The sequence below is a fragment of the Pseudonaja textilis genome, chromosome 1, assembly GCF_049901715.1.
Source record: "Pseudonaja textilis isolate UNSWEBS1 chromosome 1, rPseTex1.2, whole genome shotgun sequence".
NCBI classification, from domain to species: domain Eukaryota; kingdom Metazoa; phylum Chordata; class Lepidosauria; order Squamata; family Elapidae; genus Pseudonaja; species Pseudonaja textilis.
Genome location: NC_141990.1, coordinates 306717707 through 306737478, shown reverse-complemented (window position 1 = coordinate 306737478; position 19772 = coordinate 306717707). Strand labels below are relative to the sequence as shown.

General features: G+C 37.1%; 3 protein-coding genes and 1 long non-coding RNA gene across 9 annotated transcripts in view; 2 read left to right on the top strand and 2 right to left on the bottom strand.

The window, feature by feature from the left end:
* The window catches only part of ARID4A (AT-rich interaction domain 4A), a 55954-nt gene extending 51061 nt beyond the window's left edge, over window positions 1–4893 (top strand). For all 3 annotated transcript variants that reach the window (XM_087922357.1, XM_026698675.2, XM_026698673.2), the window contains 3 exons: window positions 1553–1762; window positions 2305–2451; window positions 3076–4893. In XM_087922357.1, the coding sequence (XP_087778483.1) occupies window positions 1553–1762; window positions 2305–2451; window positions 3076–3179 (461 nt within the window). In that variant the 3' untranslated portion in view covers window positions 3180–4893. The remainder of the gene's footprint in view (window positions 1–1552; window positions 1763–2304; window positions 2452–3075) is intronic.
* Window positions 4894–6712: 1819 nt separating this feature from the next.
* On the bottom strand, window positions 6713–7658 carry LOC148128288 (uncharacterized). The gene is made up of 2 exons (XR_015741209.1): window positions 7142–7658; window positions 6713–7048 (listed from the first exon to the last, which is right to left on the bottom strand). It is a non-coding gene; the product is annotated as an uncharacterized LOC148128288 (long non-coding RNA).
* Window positions 7460–13566, top strand: TOMM20L (translocase of outer mitochondrial membrane 20 like). Its single transcript, XM_087922359.1, has 5 exons — window positions 7460–7592; window positions 9454–9497; window positions 11395–11476; window positions 12427–12569; window positions 13466–13566. The coding sequence occupies exons 1-5, from the start codon at window positions 7460–7462 to the stop codon at window positions 13508–13510; spliced, it is 447 nt and encodes a 148-aa protein (XP_087778485.1). The 3' UTR covers window positions 13511–13566.
* Window positions 13567–13592: 26 nt separating this feature from the next.
* Window positions 13593–19751, bottom strand: TIMM9 (translocase of inner mitochondrial membrane 9). 4 transcript variants are annotated; one of them, XM_026698671.2, is made up of 4 exons: window positions 19419–19751; window positions 17443–17506; window positions 17081–17176; window positions 13593–14161 (listed from the first exon to the last, which is right to left on the bottom strand). In XM_026698671.2, exons 2-4 carry the CDS (start codon window positions 17479–17481, stop codon window positions 14027–14029), a joined length of 270 nt encoding a protein of 89 aa, XP_026554456.1. In that variant the 5' UTR covers window positions 17482–17506; window positions 19419–19751; the 3' UTR covers window positions 13593–14026. The 4 variants fall into 4 exon arrangements, with proteins under 4 accessions (XP_026554456.1, XP_026554455.1, XP_026554457.1 ...); XM_026698670.2 differs by having other exon boundaries at window positions 19269–19745; XM_026698672.2 differs by having other exon boundaries at window positions 19363–19718.
* Window positions 19752–19772: the final 21 nt, after the last annotated feature.

Here is a 19772-nt window from a genome sequence, read left to right as displayed (position 1 = left end):
ATTGTTGGCCAGGAGTTACTTATTTATCTGGGAGCTCATAGATACAAAAGACCCTGTTGAGCGTTTCCTCCTCTCCCCACTCAATTCTTAATCTCTGAATAATTGCGACCACAGTGGCTGCTTTACAACCATGTTTGCTTTAATGACTGAAAAATTAGGTTGGTGACCAATCAACCTGTTTTATGAGCATCATGATTTATGACTGTGATGAGCAAGTTCCATTATGACTGCAGGTTGAGGACTACCAGTAATATTTTTTGGAAGTATGTACAGTATGCAAGTCTGTGTTCTAGCATTTTAAGCTTAAACTGTCATGACTGTATGGCATCCTAGTTGGAGTTCTCTCCTTTTTAGAAATAGTTGTGGGACATATTACGCGGATGTGCCATTTAAATATAAGATGTTTATAGTCTTCTGTTTAGATGAAACTATTTCAGTTTAATTTTGATACAGCAGAGGTGTCAAACTCGTGACCTGTGGGCCGGATGCATCACACTGGCCCTGCACACCCCGGGTTTAGCAAAGGGGGGGAAAGTTGTGATGGTCATGTGACAACGCGAGTTTGACACCCCTGTAGTACAGGGATAGGTAGTCCTGGTGCCCTCCGGACATAATGTTATTCAACTCACACTTATTGCTGTATAGGCCTTATTGGCATGGGCAGATAAAATTGAGAAACTTTTCTTAGTACTATAAATAGTATTCCAGGGCAATCTGAAAAATCTCCACATTGTGATTTAGGGAGTATGAAAAATCTAGTTGCTAGCTGCCATTTTATCCATATTCAATATCAGGTTTTAAATACAATTGGAAATAATTCTATAGTTTATTGATTATTTATTTATTGTTGATTTATTTGTCAAAAGCTTACAATACAATAGAAATAAGAATAAACATAAGTTTAAATATAAGAAATAGGAACTAATAATTAGGGACTCTGTTGCTAAAATTGTACTTCCTGCAATCAAGTTTGGAGTGGTTTAGATTAAGTTTATATCTGTTGTGTGCTCTTGTGTTGTTGTGGTTAAAGCTGAAATATTCATTAACTGGTAAGACGTTTGCTTAAGTCCAGTCTTAGTCGATGTAGTTCAAGGTTGTCTAAGCCTAGAATTTCAAGTCTGGTGATATTCTGTTGTGAACAGAGGAATGTAGTTCTCTCCTGGTAAAATACTTCTGGACTCGCTCAAGTGTATTTATGTCTGATATACAGTGCGGATTCCAGACAGCAGAGCTGAATTCAAGTATTGGTCTAACAAAGGTTTTGAATGCCACAAAATATATGATCTTGAATCTTCTGTTATATATGATCTTGATCTTCTGTTTTTTTCCCCTCAGCATGCAGTATTGTTTGAAACTGCTCTGTCTTGCAGACATGTTAGGATTACTGAGAATATATTTGTCAGTCACAATATTAAAATGTAATGCTGTTATGTTACGTTTCACACACACACACACACACACACACACACACACACACACACACACACACACCTGAATCTCCTAGCATTAAATATATGCTATACAGTATAAATCTGTTTGTGTCTTGTTTTAGGGCAAAGCAGTGATAGTGAAGATCTTCCAGCCCTTGACAGCTCAAGTAAATGTACTCCTGTAAAGCATATTGGTGTAACGAAGCCACAGAAACTCAATCGATCGCCTGCCAGAGGGGTATCTCCTAATATCAAAGATGGGGATAAAGAGAAGCAGAGAGAGAAGAACCATCATGTTTCTCCAAGAGTATACAAATGGACTGTCCAGCTTAGTAAGTCCTTTGTATAAATATACACATATGCAGTGGGTTCTTTTTATTCTGTTTCTGTTCTAAATTGATTAGTAGTTGGTAAAATGGCTCCTTCCTTGTGCTAAATGGTGGAACATGAGCTTTGATCACTGTAAGCTATACATCAGACTCATTGTTCCTATTTGAATTTTTTAACTAGCTGCAATACTACTTTGCTAGTATAGTTTTCCAGTACATCTGGTTGATTGGTTGTATGAATCGGTGCTGTTAAGCAAAGTGTTACATGGTTGCCATTTGCTACCTCCTGCCTGTTTCCCAATGGCTTCGTTTATTGGAAGCCTGCAATAAAATGTGCAGTTATGTGGCTGTAGGACACTGTGACGATCATAATTTTGAGAACTGGTTGTAGGTACCACTTGTTCACTGCCATCGTAAACTCAAAACAGTTGCTGAATGAATGGTTGCTAAGCAAGGACCACCTGCATATGTAACAGTCACACTTTATTGCAATATTTCAGGCTTGTGCTAAAAATCTCTTTGCTGATATTTGATTGTATAAACAGATGAATTGGACAATATGAGCAGCACAGAGAGAATCTCATTTCTACAAGAAAAACTACAGGAAATCAGGAAATATTACATGTCTCTGAAATCAGAAGTAGCGACGATTGATAGGAGAAGACGGCGATTGAAAAAGAAGGACCGAGAAGGTGAGCTTTGCTTTATTCATTTGCATGAGTGGTCTGACCATAACTCTCCCATACATCTTTTGCTCTAGATATTGACTTACATTATCATTCGGGGGGGCGGGGGGGGGAATTAAAATCCATAATTAAGAAAAGTATGCTTAGCTATAATTCCAGGAAGAAAAATATCTATCAGGAAAATGCAAAATAAATCTTGCACACTGGGGTCAAAACACAAAATATTTGAAGTGCTGGTCCCTTGATATGTGGTTGATTTTATTTATTATTTAATCTTTACATTGAAATTAGCCTGCACATTGTTTAGAGTTTGTTATAATTGAACTGGCATGCAAGTTTAAATAAATAGCCTTTTCTGATGTGTGAACATTACCAAAATTCTAAACCCCAGTTCTGGGATGCATTACAGCTGGTCGTTTCCAGATGTTTAAGGCTCCCCTTTAAGCTAATAGTTTTCCGGCATCTTTTGAGACAATTTACTGGCCTGGTAGCTGATAACCTGCAACATGTTGAAGACTTGATACAAAACTTCCCAGTTTGGTTAGATGATTTGGGGTGGGAGTAACATTGCACTATAGTACCAAAGAATATAGAGAGCCATTAACATGGAAGCACTTTTTTTTTTTACAGTGTCCCATACTGGAGCATCCATGTCCTCTGGCTCTTCAGACACTGGAATGAGCCCATCCTCACCCTCCCCTCCACAGAGTGTGCTTGCTGTTGAATGCAGGTGATACTGGTGATTATCTCTGCTTCATGCAGAAAATTGCTGCCATGGACAGAAATCCGGAAATCTCACAGAAAGCACCCAGTTGGTTTGACATTGCCAAGTATAGTGTGTATACTCTTCCACTGCTGGACTTGTCTGTCTCTACTCCTTTGTGCCCCTTCCTCTATTTTGTCCATATAGTTTTTTTTTAAACAACACATTTTATTGTGGAGAATAATCTAATTGGCAACTAAAGATAAATGGGTGCACTTAAGACACCTCTGTCTTATGCTTTGTTTTTTTTTTTTTTACTTTGCTTTAAACAGAAAAAGGGCACTTAATCTGATTTGAAAACACAGGTATCCAATGAAGCATTGGGCATTATAAAAAAAAACAACTTTAAGTAAAAGAGCAAGTGCACCAAAAATAGCATCAAAATAAGTTAATCAGAAAATAATTACTGCTGCACTTTTTTCACCGAGCTATATCTTAATTCTGAGCGAGAGTCCCACTTTTATTTTTATGTTTAGGAGATGCAGTTGCTTTGTACAGACCTGCCAAAGTAGGTACTCAGCATTGTGCCCAGTTTTAAATTGGACAAAATAAATTGTGAAAGGAAGCGTAGTTGACTGGAAACTACCGTCTTAATGAGTCTTCCACTTTTTATAGGATTTTTCGAGCACATGATTATGCAAATATTTTAATGTTTAATGTTTACAGTGGAATTGTGAATAGGTTTTCAGTGGACTATCTTATCCCTTGGCAAAAGTATTTTGTCTTTTTCTATGTAATTTCAGAGTTTTTATTTTGTTACAAAAGGCAAAAAATAAAATATATAACGATGAAGTTATTTAACAAAATTTCTAAAGCGGAATTTTTTGTGTAAAATAAGGTATCTTGTGACTTGTTAAATATATTTATTCAGACATTGGATGTTGTATTTTTATGTATTTTTTTAAAAAAGAATAAAATTGGGGAGAAAAATTCTAAGTTAGGCTCACTCATTCAATAAAAAATACTTCATTTAACGAGTTCATATACACATGGCTTTATGTATCAGCCATATTCGTATATGGAGTCCTTTTGTCTGTTCAATCTTTCACGGTGTACAACTATAACCCGGCACCCTTTCTTGAAAACTTTGGCAGCCCTCGTACTTCTGTTGCTTCTGAGGAACAAATTTCTTGGGTTGCCCTTACAATACTTGTCACAATTTTTCATTTGTTGTGTTGCTGAAGTGAGTTATCTGCCAAAGCTGAGATATAAAATGACTGTTTTAGCTGTGGATTGTTCCCACAGACTGAAAACAGTTTGTAAATAACTCCAGAAACCATGTATTTAAGACAGTTTGCATAGAATTGTAAATAGTGGTTTTTAATCAATTTTTAAAATTCATCTTTGTACAATGAAACGGGGAGTTCTGCCTTTTTCCTTGTTAATATGCTGTAGAGTTATAACAGATTCTCTAGATTGTCAGATTATTAAACATTCACAGTATCTGAAAGTCTCAAGTGGGAGACATGTACAGGGGTCATTTACTTAAGGCTCAATGTCACCTACAGTTCCATTTTACCAATTTGTCAACCTGTGATTCCAATTCCTTCCATTTTCACAGAGAACTAAAGAAAAAATTACTCTTGTAAATGCACTTTTTCTGTCTTTTTCTTAAGCAGAGCTATTTCAATGTATGATACAAATCAAGCTCACTTGTGAGCATTAATAAAAGTTACATTTTTAAACTTAGGCCTTATTTTATTTTTTACAGTAGTTGATTTTGTATATTTGCTGTCAAATCCAATTGTTACAAGAAGTATAGAATCATAATAGGACTATTTGATAGCATGGTGCTAATCGTCCCACAGAGAATCACAAAAAGGTAGTCCTCAACTTATGACCATTCATTAAACACTTCCAACCATCACATGGGTTAGGGTTACATGATCAATATTAGTGTTTGACACCTGGCATGCATTTATGATGGTTGCAGCATCTTGGGGCTCATGTGACTGCCATTTGTAACCTCCAAGGGGCTTCTGACAAAGCCAACGAGGGAAGCTGGATTTGGTTAAACAACCATATGATTTGTTTTAACAACCACAGCAAAAAAAAAGTGCTAAAATCAGGCACAACTCACTTAATTGCTTGGCTGGTCTCAATTCTAGTGGTAAATCAAGGACTACCTGTATTTGTAACACTTCTACCACTATTTATAATCAAGACTCAGAGCAAGTAGAAACAAACATAGAATTGCCACTTCTATTCATTTACTCCTTGTTCACAACCACCCACATGTATGCAATTCAAAATCTAGTTAGCCAGGCTAGTTTCAGAAGATATGAGACACTTAGCTCCATCATGATACTGTGTGGTGGTGTTGAACTACTACAGTTCCTACTCACTTATAAACTACTGATGTGCCAGTCCTAAGGTTAGCTTTTTTTCCAAACCACTTGATACTTTTCTCACATGAATGACATAGCTTTTTGTAGTTCATTTATATTACAACATGTTTGAGAACCATCTCTTGTTTTATCACTTTAGATATCTCATTCTTTTCATTTGCTGCAAAATTGGAAATCTTCCAGAATAAATCCTTCAGCTTTTATGGCTCACAGTATTCCAAGGTCACATGTACTTTTATACATGCCCATTCATACCTTCAAATAAGTGCCTTGGAATGAGGCTCCTCCTAAGATCCAGAGGGCACCTATTTTGCTCAGAAAAAAACAGCAAAGATTTGACTCCTTCACATAGGTCTTGGACAATTACATCTGGACAATTGCACTTGTCATTTTTAATTGCATTTTTTCTTGTGAGCTGCCCAATATCAGTGGGAATTGGGCAGTATACAAGTTTAATAATAATAAGTTCAAACAGATAAGCACCTGCCATAACATTCTTAAAAAGTTGTAGCCCAGAAGATCCATCTAAGACCATTGTAAGCTAAAGTAGTAAGGATAATTATGAAAGCACAAAGCACAGCAAGAAGGAATCCCACCAGTTTACTGATGTATGAATGAATGAAACAAAGACCGGCACATTTGGCAGTCATTTTGTGAATGCATGTTTCCCTGTGCAACCTTTTTAGAGCATGAATAAGCTCAAAAATTTAAATACACAATAATCCCTAAATTTCTGAAGTTCTACTTACCTTCCTGTTGAGAATTAAATTCAGGGAATTATTTCACATGATTTTAATTTCATTTTTAATTCAGACACATTCTCTTTTGCTAATATTCAAGTATCTGTAATCTATCAACGTCTACAATTATGAACTTGCATGCAAAAGTGATAAAAAAATGACCTGCCTTGCAACAATGGATTGTTAGGAAGTATAGGCAGTTAACATTTGAATTAGGTTTTTTTTTTAATGAAGATAATGTTTTCAGAAAACGTTGAGCAATCTGGTTATATTCTTTTATTAAAGTTTTGTTTAAAAAATTTCTAGATCTACTGTATCTCCATTTTATAAATTTGATACATTTTCCTAATTCTGTTCATATGTGAAGGAGCTTGTTTTTGTTAAACCATCTACTACAATAAAATTTCACCACCATGGTAAAAGAACAAGTATCTTGATTTACTTCAGTTAGAAGTAGCTCTTTTTTTCAGGAACTTTTTAAAGGAATTCTGTGTTGTGATAACTGAATCGATCACATAATTCCTGATGTATGAGACAACAAAGACTTTGGCTGTAAACCCATACATTTAAAACATGTTAAGTAGGTACATAGAATCCACTTAGATCAGAGTCCTGGTTTCAACATACTAAGATTATTCAATAAAGATTTCCTATTATTGCTGTCCATTTTCTGACAAAAGAGTGGCCTCTTTTGACCACTTCTGACCCTCGAACTTTAAATTAACGAGATGAAACAGTTTACAAACTCCACCCTGAAAGAAAGAAAAAACAGTCAATTACTACAGGATCAGTTAAAAGCCGATTATTCCTTTAAGACTCTGATCAAGAGGGAGAAACTCACATACTTTTTGCAGGGGATGAGAGTGGCTGATAAACCTAAAAAAAATGCCTAGGCTTGACAGGATGCAGGGAAGAAGGGAAAAGACGCCGAGAAAGCGAGACGGAAGCCACAAGAGCACGGTACTAATAAAATGCCTTTGGACAAGCTAAGGATTGTTGCTAAGAGAAATCGAGGGAGAAAACGGGTCGGGCCGACTGTTCGGCACCGAATTAACCGAACATAAGAGGGGGGAGGGGGGGAGAGAGAGAGAGACGCCGAAGCCTCCTTTCCTCAGACCGCTCCGGCGGTCGGGAGAAAAGGAGGAGGGGACGGCTGCCCCGCCATGGCATGCTGGTCGCGGAGCGTCCTGCTGTGGCTGCTGGCGGGCGCCTGTGGTCTGGCTTTGCTCGGCTATTGCGTCTACTTCGACCGAAAGCGACGAAACGCCACAGACTTCAAACAGAGGCTGAGAGAAAGTAAGTCGCGCGGGAGGGGGGAGAGCTGCCGCCCCTGCGGTCCTCTCCCCGCCTCAGGGAGAAGGCGTGGCTGGGGATGCCTTTGCTAGGAAGGGCGGGGGCGGGGAGAAAGACACCAAAAGCGAGAGGGGACCCGCGTCCCTTTTAAGCTGGAGGGGTCAGTTCCACGTTTCCTATCAGCCTGGACGTAATTTTCCCAACCCGGTGCTCTGCAAAGGCAGGGCAGATGATTTGGAGGGTGGTGGAGGCAATTTCACGCTTCTGGAAGGAAGAAAGCTATTTGGGGGCGGGGCGGGGGGGGGAGGAACTGAACTGCGGCCGAACCCCTCCAATGGGTGAATGAAGAAAAGGTGAAATTAGTGCTATAAACTCAACTCTATTTGTCTATAGAGACTCTCAGTCATCTGTGTCATGGTTGTACCAAAGGTGCTTTTTCAAAAGGCAAAGTGGACTGTTCTTCTTTTTCCTTGAAGACATTTCGCTTCTCATCCAAAAAGCTTCTTCGGTTTGGAAGTCTTTCTCCTCCTCTTCCTTTGTCTTTCCCATATGGCAGTGATCCATAGCAGCTCCTGTCCCCGTTATATACTGTATAAAATAATATCAGACTTCTTCTTCTTCCTAATGTATTCCCACTAGTGCAGGATCTGCTTTTCAGATCATTGAACGCCACTTTGTATGGTCAGCTGCATCTCCAAGGCGCAGGCCCACAGCTTACATATCTTTCTGTTTTGGATGCCCACAAGATCGCTGGCCATTGACTTCTAGCTGGTAGGCAGTCTTGGCTATGGTGGAAGGTGCTTCTCTTAGGACATGTCCATATCAGTGGAGCTGGCCTGCTCTCATCTTTAAAATTAATGCCATACCAAAATGTTGTTGAATGGTGTCATTTGTGATGTGGTCAAGAAGGGACATGCCTTATATCCAACGGAGCATTCGCATTTCCATGGCATGGAGTGATATGAACAGCGATATGTCATTTTTTAAAGAAAAAATAACAGATATATCCCTGGAAAATAAGGATGTGTTCCTTCTGTTGATACATAAAGCAATAATTAAGTCCTTAGGCCATAATAGCCCATCATTAATAGTCCACTCACATAGCCCATTATTATTGTCACACACACAATGGTTGGTAGTGGTGTCTCAGGGCACATTCACAAAACACAAAACAGCCCAATTAGACCAATCTACAGATGCTTGGGATAAACCAGGGGTGTCAAACTCAAGGTCCACAGGTCGAATCTGGCCTGCAGGGTGCTTAGATCTGGCCCGCGCAATGGCCTGGCCTGGAAACAGCAAAGGCCTGGCCCGCAGTGCTTCTGCCAGCAAAATTGGAGCTCACCCCTCCCCCGTCCTCCATTTTCACTGGCAGAAGGCTGCAGGAGGTTGTCACGGCTGAAAACGGGGCGCGGGGGAGGGCAGCCCTGCCCCCCAGATCTGTTTTCACTGGCAGAAGGCCCTAAAAAACAAATTAAAAACTAAACAAAAGGAGAAATGTTTCCACTTTTGCATTTGAGCATACAAAGGACGAGAAAGGGAAAGAGGAAAGAAAAAGAAGGGAACAAGGAAGGAAAAATAAAGAAAAATTGGGAGATTCTTAATCAGACTTCCTTGCCAATTTTAATAAGTCTAATTTCACGCAGGTTCCAGGGTCAATTTTTTCTATCACGTGAGCTTCCTACTTAATTATTTCTTTATTTAGGAAATATATTTATCTACAAGAAGAAAAATTGGAAAATCTAAATATTTAATCTTTGTAGGAGAATAGTGGTAAGGAAAGAAACCAGGATTTTAATTTAAATATTTTCATAGCTCTAAGCTATTAAAAGTAGTTAATAAATATTTCATATTACTCTTACAGAAAGAAGAAAAGAACAGAAAAAAGCAAAAGAATATGAAGCAGAGGTGAAAAACAATCTTTGGAAATCCTGCAGATTTCTTGGATAGCCTAGTAGTCTTAAAATACAAAGACTATGTATTTAAGCTCCACATGAATATTGTAATAGCCATAATTAAATGTTAGAACTCAATTCTAACTTCTATTTTAATTCAAAAAAGCAGCAATAGATTAAGAACCTTCTAAGTGGAGGCCAAGTGGCAGCTGGAATAGAGCTGATTTTTGATGCCTAAACATCCATTATTGAATTTGTGCAAAAATTTTACTTTTAGCACTCTTTCCTGATTTTAATGTAGTTGATGGAGAGAATTGGATTTAGTGTAGTCTTTTTACAATTTGAGTAGTATTTTAAAAATGCAAGAAGGCTAGAATTGTTAGCCATCAACATTTTAAAATATATCTGTTCTGAGTTTATTTCGTATAATTTTATTAAAACTTTAAAAATTAGATAGTTGGATAGATGGATAGATAGAGGTGGGTGGATGGATGGTCAACAGAATTAACATGCACCAGATTAAGTTAAGTTTTTCTTGAGGATGACATAGATATTAATTACATGCAATTAATGAATATCGTGTTAGTTGTGATTCTCCCTATTCAAAATTAATATCAGTTCTAACTTAGTCTCTCAATCCAGACAGAAAATTATCCAGGTGTTGAACTATCAGTCCCAATATCCTTTAGAGCTAGCATGCTGGTGAGGGTGCAGTTCAGAAATTGCAGCTGGCCCTGAATTAGTAAATATGAATATGTTCTACCTAACTGGCAAGTAACACTTTTAGAAGATGCCATATCATGCCTATGTTAAAACAACTGCTTTCGTTTGCCAATTGTTTTTGAACCCAATCATGTCTTCAACTCAAATTACTTTCAGAAGGTATTTATTCATGCTCAAGTCACCTCATCCTCTTAGGTCCTCAATGGGTTCCCTTCTGCAGATCCTGCCAGAGATACCTTTATGATAAAATTATTTTTCTGTAGCAGGTTCTGTACTGTAGGGTAAATGTTGAGGCTGCCCCCCCCCAGTATGGTTTAGGACTTAACATCTATTTGTACTGAGGCTTTTTAGAATTGCAATATTTTATAGTTCTTAGCATTCAACTTTAATCTTAGAATGGGTGGCATGGAAAGGTATAAATAAGAGAAACTGGGAAAGAATATGTATTCATCTCCACATCTATGATATATTCCACATGGGTCTAGTAATGGAACTACATGATCATTTTTGACTGTATAGATCTTCCAGTTTTAAGTATTTAGAATTATACTGTTAAATGTAAAAATACTAATACAATAATTGAAACAATAATATAATAACAACAAATGCCCTTTAAATGCCAGTACAGGTAGTCCTTGACTTACAACCACAGTTGAGCCCAAAATTTCTGTTCTAAGCAAGAGTTATTAAGTGAAATTTGCTCTAATTTACATATTTTGCCTCAGTTAAGTGAATCATAGCAGTTGTTAAATTATTAACACGATTAAGTGAATTTGGCTTCCCCAGTGACTTTCCTTGTCAGAAGATTGCAAAAAGATGATCACATGATGTCAGGACTCTGCAACTGTCATAAATACATGCCAGTTGCCAAGTGGCTGTTTTTTAATCATGTAACCATGAAGAAGCAATCAGTGTGAAAAACGGTCATAAGTCACTTTTTTCAGTGCCGTTTTATCTTCAGTCACTAAAAGAATGATTGTAGCTCGATGACTAGCTGTAGTCATGAAACATTCATAGAAGTTGATGCTTTTCTGAAACCAATGGGCATCTTCATAAATTGTAAAGCCTTCACAAGATCTATTTCCACAACTGGAAACTTAATTATAGATTTTTTTTAAAATGTCATTAACTCAGATTAATTAACTGATTTCCATTTCTTTTTTTAAAAAAAAAACCAAAACCCTTAGTTACACAAGCTAAAAGAATCTGAAGAAGTACAAGAGTTCTTTCTGCAGGAGATACAGCTAGGGGAACTTTGGTTGACAAAAGGTAAAATTGAGAGAAATATTATAAATATATAACTTTGAAAATAGTAAAAATACCCATTTTAATGAGGCATGGTTTGGGAACATGTAAGGAACTGACTTGAATGTTTCTGCTTCTGAAAATTAAAGAGATGAATAAAGGTGGTATCATTTCACTTGATGTTCCTCTACAGTGCTGGATGGTATAAACAAAATGTGAAAGTTAGTTCAGGCATGGAAACCTGAGACCTTTCATTAAACTGTTTTCCCACAGACACTTAGCATTGGCTATGCTTCCTGGTCCTGTTGAAAATAAGTCTAGTAACATTTGGAGCCAATTTGATGTAGTGGTTAAGGGAACAGACTAGAAACTGGGAAACATTAAGTTCTAGGCCTACTTTAGGCACAAAGGCAGCTGGATGACTTTGGGCCAGTCGCTCGTTCAGCCCTAAGCAGGCAATGGCAAGCCACTTCCAAAAATGTTGTGAAGGAAATTAGAAACCTAGTCCAGGCATTTTCCAGGAATCAGCAGTGACTTGAAAGCAAATAAATAAAAATTAGAGAGCTTATCTCAGCGTTAGCTAAACACAGAATTGCCATGTCACAACCCTGTCACTGTCACTGTTTTGCTTTGACAGTGGCTTGCATTTTAGGTTACAGTTCTAACTTCACTCATGGGACTAACATGATTCCAAATGATACTTCTGTTCATATAAATTTGAAACTGCATCTTATTTTATAGTAAATATAAATAGTAAATATATAGTAAATATATGCTGGTCATTTTACTCACCTTTGCTTCACTTGCTGTAGCAATTAATATACTTTATCACATCGCAGCATGGTAGACAGCAGAAGGTTAAATCCATATTTAGTGTTAGATACAGAATGCAAATTGTAGGTGCATATAATATAAATGATTGAACTGTTTTTAAGAATAATGGATTGAATTTTAGAAATATGAATTAATTACAGGAGAGCAGAAGAAGAGTGTTGAGCACCTCATCAATGCCATTTCTGTGTGCGCACAGCCAAACCAGCTAATACAAGTCTTGGAGCAAACTCTACCTCCGCAAGTATTTGAAATGCTTGTGCACAGTATCCCATATACTATTCAAGTAAGTAAATTTTAAACCTTTTAAACATTAATGAATGCAGTAGAATCATTTTCAAAACCCATGCTAGTCAAATGTAAAACAGCATTTTATATTCATGGCTCATAAAAGGCCATAATATAATCTGCAACATTTAGAATTCATTAATTTCAAAATCAAACACAACTACCAGTAGCAGCTATTCTTTTTTTTTTTAAAAAGAGAGAATTCAACAAGAAGGTATGTCTATGAAACAGCATTAAGTCTTGGGCTTTTTTTCCTGGAAAAAGGAAATTCCTCCTATTCTTTGTAAAGTAATAAGATTTTAATGCTGCTTCATTTTTCTGGGCAAAAGTTGAATTAAACTTTTCTAATGGTTTTAAAAGATAGCAATACATTAAATTAATACTCCCGTCTCGCAATCATCAGGCTCACACAACAAGCTAGGCTAAACAAAAATGGAACTGTGTATTTAAGGTGAAAACTGAGCCACTATTTTATGCTGTATGAACCAGTCATTAAATGCCATTAAATGACAGATCAATTTATTTACTTAGGTATAGTATGTGAATGCAAGAATCACATTTGTTAACCTAATTTGTTAACATGTTATATCAACTACACCACATTGTTTCCAATGATCTACCATTCAAGTTGCTAAACTGGTCCATAATAGTTAACTATTTTATTCTTCAACTTCATATGCCTCTAAATTATTCCTTAAACCATCAAAAGTAGTCTCTTTAAGTAAATTAGAATGTTGGGGTCAGAGGAAAAATAAGACCTGCAAGCATCCAGGGAAAGTAGAAGATAATATTTGTTATCTACGAATATAAGTATCTTCTTAGAATATAGTTTTTAGAAAATCAGTATGTTCTATATCTAAGTGCATTATTACTCTATTTCTCCCCATTTACTAGCGATTTGAGACAGCTGTGAGCCAGCAGAATGCTGGAGATGACTGAGAATACAGTGTTACACAAGGCTTTTCTTAAGAGAGTACCTAATGACTGTTGATAATTCCAAAAAACTTCTCAAAAGCAACAGTAATTCTTATCTCTTTTACTTTGATTAAATAAAAAATAAAGCTTGTTTTAGACACTTTTACATATAATTTTGGACAACACATTTTTCTTTTAAAATGAATAATCACTGTATTAGAAACAATAAAAAAAATGTTTTTGTTCCTTTTCTGTAACCGATTAACATGCAGAACCAACCCATCTTTCCAGAAAAGATGGAATCAACATTATTCCTGCATTACAGTAAAAGACAATCTTGAGAAAAAGCTCCATGAACTCCATGGCTGTTCAATCCCAACTGTAGACCAGATATTTTGAGACAACTGAATCATTCTTTAAGCAATCCCATTTTGAGCTGGTGGTAGGTGTTGCCAGAATAGCACTAGACACCAGGCATCCATCCTCACATGTAGTGTAGACAATGCTAGCACTCCTCCAGATGGGACAATCTGCTGTTTTCTAGCGGGGCTGGCTGAGAAGTCCTGCTTTGGCAGCCAATGCTTCATTCTGCTGAATATGATACTCCTGAAATCTCATAGATATCCTCTGGGTCATTTTTAAGTACTTCTGTAAACAGTGTTCTGAACACGTTATCTGTATAAGAAAAAAAACAGGAGGAACTTACTTGTCATTCAGTTTTTTAATATGCAAAGTATTTTAAAATGCTCTTATACATGCACTATTTTTCATAAACACTCATTCCAGTGCATCTGATACTACATTTAAACATCTATAGAAACTACATTAAAAACTTCATAAAATGTTAGGTATAAGCAGAACTTGCTATAATGATAATTTAACACTATCAGTGTTTTCAAAACAAATTATGTAAATTGAGCCATTAGAATCGCTTTAATTTTAAGACACTAAGATACTGGTGTCTAATGCTGCTTTTTAACATACTTCCTTCATTTCTAGTGATAGATGATCAGATGTATAGGATAAAGAATTGGGAATGTTTAGCTTTTATTTAAGAACAGAAATTGCATATATCGTATTTTTCTTTAAAATCTATTCCAATATCAAACTAAATGGGAGATTTGGACGGGTCACTGTGTCTATCTCTGTTACTACCAGATTGGATTATGATTTTTTGTTTTTTTACATTGAGGAAAATCAATTCTGATACTTAAAGTAATTGTTCTCTTGGATTCTAGGTAGAGAGTGTCCTGCTGCTATATATAATGCAGCTGCTAGCTTGTATGATTGTAACAAAAGAACCTGAAAATTCCTGGGGGAATAATCTATATCATTGGTTATTAACGAGGAATTCAAATTATTTTTACAGAAGTAGAATTCAAATTAAGAGGCAAAAAAAATACACTATTACTGCAAGATTTTTAACTTTGCTGATCTCCAATAGATAGAGCTATGTTCAATACACTTTTAGTAATTTCGAAAGGGAGGATACAAGAAAATACAGAGGACAGAAAAAAGATCTTACAAAAAGAGCATTCTCCTTGTACAATAGATTTAATCTACTGACAACTAAATAGAATAACTATATTCTTTGGCACACCATCTGTCCTGAGTTTGACCCAACTTTTTAATTAACATCTAGAAGAGGCTGCTTTGACAAACGAACTGTTCTTGAACAGTTCTTGAACTTGTGAGACAACAAACTTCCCATTCTAACTCTATTAATGGAGGTAGTCCTCGCTTAACAACCACAATTAGGACCAGAATCTTGAGCAATGAATAAAGCACTTGTTAAATGAGACATCCTGTGACTGTATTCCCAGCACTCTTGGTTGTGTTCATTAAAAGAAAGCCAGTTGGTCCAGTGGTTAAGGTACCAGGCTAGAAAAGCAGGTGACTGTGAGTTCTAGTTCTGCTTTAGCCATGAAAGCAATTGGGTGATCTTGGGCCAGTCAATTTCTTTCAGCCCCACTTACCTCACAGGGGTGTTGTTGTTGGGATAATAGGAGGAAGGTGTGTTGGGTATGTTCACCACCTTGAATTTGTAAAAACAGTAAAGGTGGGATACAAATATATAAATAAAAAGTGCTTGCACAAGAAGTCCCAGGCAAGGAGTGCATAGTGCCTTGGGGTGGGGGAGTTTCCACTCAGGAGCTGAAATTCTCCCCGCCAAAATCCAAGCAGGATTTCACCCTGAGTGAGAGAGATACTTATGTACACCCTATACTGGGCCTCCCCCGGGGGCACTCTGTGCTCCTTTCCTGACTGTGCTTTCCCTCTGCTTAGGAGCTGAAAATCCTCCCTGCCAAAATCCAAGGAGAGATATTAGTGAAGAGACACTAGTGTTCTACCTACATTGGACCTCGTCCTCCTGCCTGAGCTAATCCAAGTTTCTCAGATCGTTGCACTGCCTCTACACTCTCTACTTGGATTTTGGATCCTTCTTATCTCTAGAAGGTGTCTGAAAGAACTATCTACTGAAGGATATCAGGTCTTAGCTCTTTCTCCATGGAAGAAAACTTCTGTGGGGTGCAGAAATGGACTTTAAATCATCAGGATTTAAGTTCCATTTCTGCACCCTGCAAGAGAATATCAGCTCTCTCTTATACGTGGAAGGCAACAGGAATGGAGCTCAGAGGCTGTGAAAATCACAGCAAGGGAGTTCAGCTCCCCTTGAAAGGCAGTTCTTTCAGCCAGCTCCCAGAGATGAGAGGGAGTCTGCTTGGCAGACATCAGCAGCTTGCAACATTCCCTGCCAACGTTCCAGATTCCTCACTGACTTTCTGGGAAAGCCAGCAGAGAAGATTGCAAATAGTGATTATGTGATTGCAGGACACTTAGAAATTGGTCATCAGAACAGGTTATCAAGCACCCAGACTGCAATCATGCGATCATGTTTTATGATACTGGTAAGCCAGAAGTGCTTTAAACAGACCATAGAGCTCCCTGAAGTAACTGTAACTTTAGTCATTAAATGAGTGGTCCTAAGTCAAGGACTATGTGTAATTACTTCCTACATTTCTCTGATTTGTTTGATACCCAGTACCTGCTAGACTCCGAACATGCTGATGCCTAAACTAAGCAACTGAAGCAAGGCTGAAGGGGAGTTATTGATATAATTTACAATTCATATGTCATAAAATATAAGATTTGCCCAATGAAAGCAAGCCCTTTGTGACTCAGTTTCATGGAATTTCTTCCCTGCTACTTTGACTCACTCTAGGAGATGAGAGAGAAATCTCTGTAACATAATGGATTTTCGTTAATAAACAGTTACTATTAACTGTAATTATCTAACATGTTCTATGTATACCCTTTCTGGTATATGACCTGCAAATTTTAAATTAGCTGGCAAAACCATCATTTCCCAGAAATATCTTATCTTCCATGAATCGGAAAATTGGAATTGGATTGATAATTGGATTCTGGCTTAGCGTAAATCATCAATTTGATCCATTTGCTGCTCTAATTAAAGTCTGATTATTGTTGATGTTTTAGCACTAATTCATTTATCTTTCCCTCACACTGCAACTTTGTAGCGGACATTAATTTCTTACCAGTTACAATTCAAAAAATTTAAAATAAATCACATACTTCTTCTGGCTTCACTTCTCGGCTAGTGAAATCTTTCACACAATCTAGGAAGCAGGTTTCTGTTAGTTTGTTGTATGTTCCAAGAAATTCCTTAAACTGTGAATAAATAAATAGATATTCAGACTTGGATGTGCCCATTCTTCATAGAAAATAAATATGAAGGACAGATTGAGAAGAAATAACATCCATAAAAGTAAGGGCACTTGGATAGTATCAAGTATGTACTTATTTTGAACTGATAAATGCATTTGATACAAATATTAACCTTTCTAAGGAAGGCTATTCAAGTGTCAAATTATGTAGTAATACAAACATTCAAAAGCACCCAAACACAAACATTTAAAAATGATAACCATATTTACCTGCTTGATCTGATCTGATTCTGATATTTGTCCAGCCATGTTTTAATTCTGAGGCAACTGCCACCTATGCAGAAAGCAAGATATCTAAGTCAATGTTTATTCCAAAACATTTTTCAATTCAATACTTTGCTGTTTACCTATTGTTTTTAAAAAGGAAGAGCACGGAAAGAATACAAAGGCGCATTGGTCATGTTAATGCTGCTCTGTGAAACAAAATTCACAATGAAAGATTTGGTGAATTCTTCAGTCTGTAATTTATACATCACTTTTTAACCAACAGTGTTTAAGGTACATTTTCTTACAATAACAATCTATTTGGTAGAACCAATTATCCAGACATGTTATGGTCCTTTATCATTTATATTCCAGCAGAAGCTAACCAGCCATTTCTTAGAGGTATTTCAATTTGGATTTCTACATAATGCATAAATTCACTCTCCAGTATTTTAATCACACAAGATTCAAGTTATACAAACTGAAGGGACTTCATAACACATGACAAAATGCTCTTGTGGATTTTGCCTTCGAAAGAAAATACACATTGCAACCAAGATTGCAACCCTTTAAATCTCTATTTGTTTACTTAATAGAGGTTTCCTGATACGAACTTTTAAGTATTGAACCTAACATGATTTTCTCTGTTCTTCCAATACATTATTTCTGCATTAGAACAATATATTCAGTCAATCCATATATTATCAAAAACAGTCATATAAGCTTTTGATCATTTCTTCTAGCTCTTTCAGAGGCTCAACATAAGGTGAGGATGGTAATGGCATTTAAATGGACTGTTTCAGTTGTTCTGAATCTTAGCAAATACTAAACCTTACTTGTCTTCATCAGAACAGGTTATCAAGCAATAAGGGTATCTTTTCTCTGGGAGACACTTCTGCCAATTTTCTGAGAGGCAACAATTCCCTACATTAGTCTGGGAACAACATGTACTTTATTATCCCTAGCACCAAAAGGAGTTAGAAAAAAGGATCCTATATGACTCCTCCTGAGCTTGGACTGATATTATGGATGCAGCTCTGAAGATAAGATGGAAAAGCTAAGGAAACATCTCTTCTCCATTTTTCATAAACATAATAGGACATAAATGTACAAGGCTATGCATGTCAAATTAGGTGCACTTTTTGTGTACTATTTTGTCATGTTTAAGCAAGTGTAAAGGGGAATTAAATAAATACAAGGAGTAAGGTTATGAAAATCACAACATACAATGACTGGTACATCCAATATCAGAGCCAGAACATTATCAAAAAATATGAGATGCCATGAAATGTTTGGCTTTTCCTAGGCCAAACATCTGCCTGTTGTAGAAAGACGATTTATGATCAGACAGACATTTGGATGAATCCAACAGGATTTTGTAAAACTAGGGCTGACAACCTCTTTTTTTACTGCTATACTTAAATTATATTTTAAATATTCAAGTGCTGATAGCCTTTATAATACTAATTCTCTAATCACATTCCAGTCTCTTGAGTCTAGAGTTTTGAATGAGCCCTAGATCTCATTGGTGCCCAGGAAGCAGCTTGATAGATTATCAAGGTCATGATGAAAGCTTGTACATCTCTTTCCCCAGAAGCGCTGCAGCGCTAGAACATAAGGAGAAAACTCAGAAACCCAACCTCAAATCTCTCTTTTATCACTGCAGTCCAACGTCCAGAAATGGAAGCAAACGAAGCTTGCCCTCTGTTATTTTGTTCATTCAAAAAAAAAAGCTTTACTATCCCACTGACTTTCTCCAGGGAGACTTGGTAAAGGGAGACAACTGCAATATTAACAGATGCAACCCTACCGAATGCATTACAAATTCTTACTTTTATTCTTCGTTTCCTTCCTTACTTTAGCTTACGACAAAACCAACTCCCCACAACACGAGTGCTTCCCTTTCGTTCGCCTCCACTTACATACCTCGTGGCGGTGGACACGAATCAGCGACGGCGGAGCTGTCAGGCAGGTTTACCTACCGTAGCAACCACCAAATGTGCGCGACACTGTAAAATGTCCCCTTCCTCTCATCTAGGTGTTCCTATTGCTTACAAAGGCTGTTTTGCTCTCACTTGTACTTGGTAAAGGCGGCAAATCAGGAAGCGATACATAGAACGGAATAGCTCTATAAATAGGGCATGTGAGTGGAGGAACCACTCGTGTAGAACATTGTTTCTACCCGGAAAATTATCATAACTGAACTGGGTAAGTGAGGGGAAAATAAAGGCGTCGCGAATGGGAAGAGAAGAAAGGCGGATTTTGCGAGGCGTGCGTAATGTCTTCCGCTCTAGATAGCGGAAGTTCCATCTGCACATGCGCATTCTTTACTCAAG

Coding starts and splice junctions, on each gene's coding strand:
- TOMM20L (XM_087922359.1), top strand. CDS start 7,460: ATGGCATGCTGGTCGCGGAGCGTCCTGCTGTGGCTGCTGGCGGGCGCC. Junction 9,498..11,394: donor CAAAAGAATATGAAGCAGAG/GTGAAAAACAAT, acceptor CAAAACCCTTAG/TTACACAAGCTAAAAGAATC. Junction 11,477..12,426: donor GGAACTTTGGTTGACAAAAG/GTAAAATTGAGA, acceptor AATTAATTACAG/GAGAGCAGAAGAAGAGTGTT.
- TIMM9 (XM_026698671.2), bottom strand. CDS start 17,481: ATGGCTGGACAAATATCAGAATCAGATCAGATCAAGCAG. Junction 17,177..17,442: donor AATCAGATCAGATCAAGCAG/GTAAATATGGTT, acceptor ATTTATTCACAG/TTTAAGGAATTTCTTGGAAC. Junction 14,162..17,080: donor GAGAAGTGAAGCCAGAAGAA/GTATGTGATTTA, acceptor TTTCTTATACAG/ATAACGTGTTCAGAACACTG.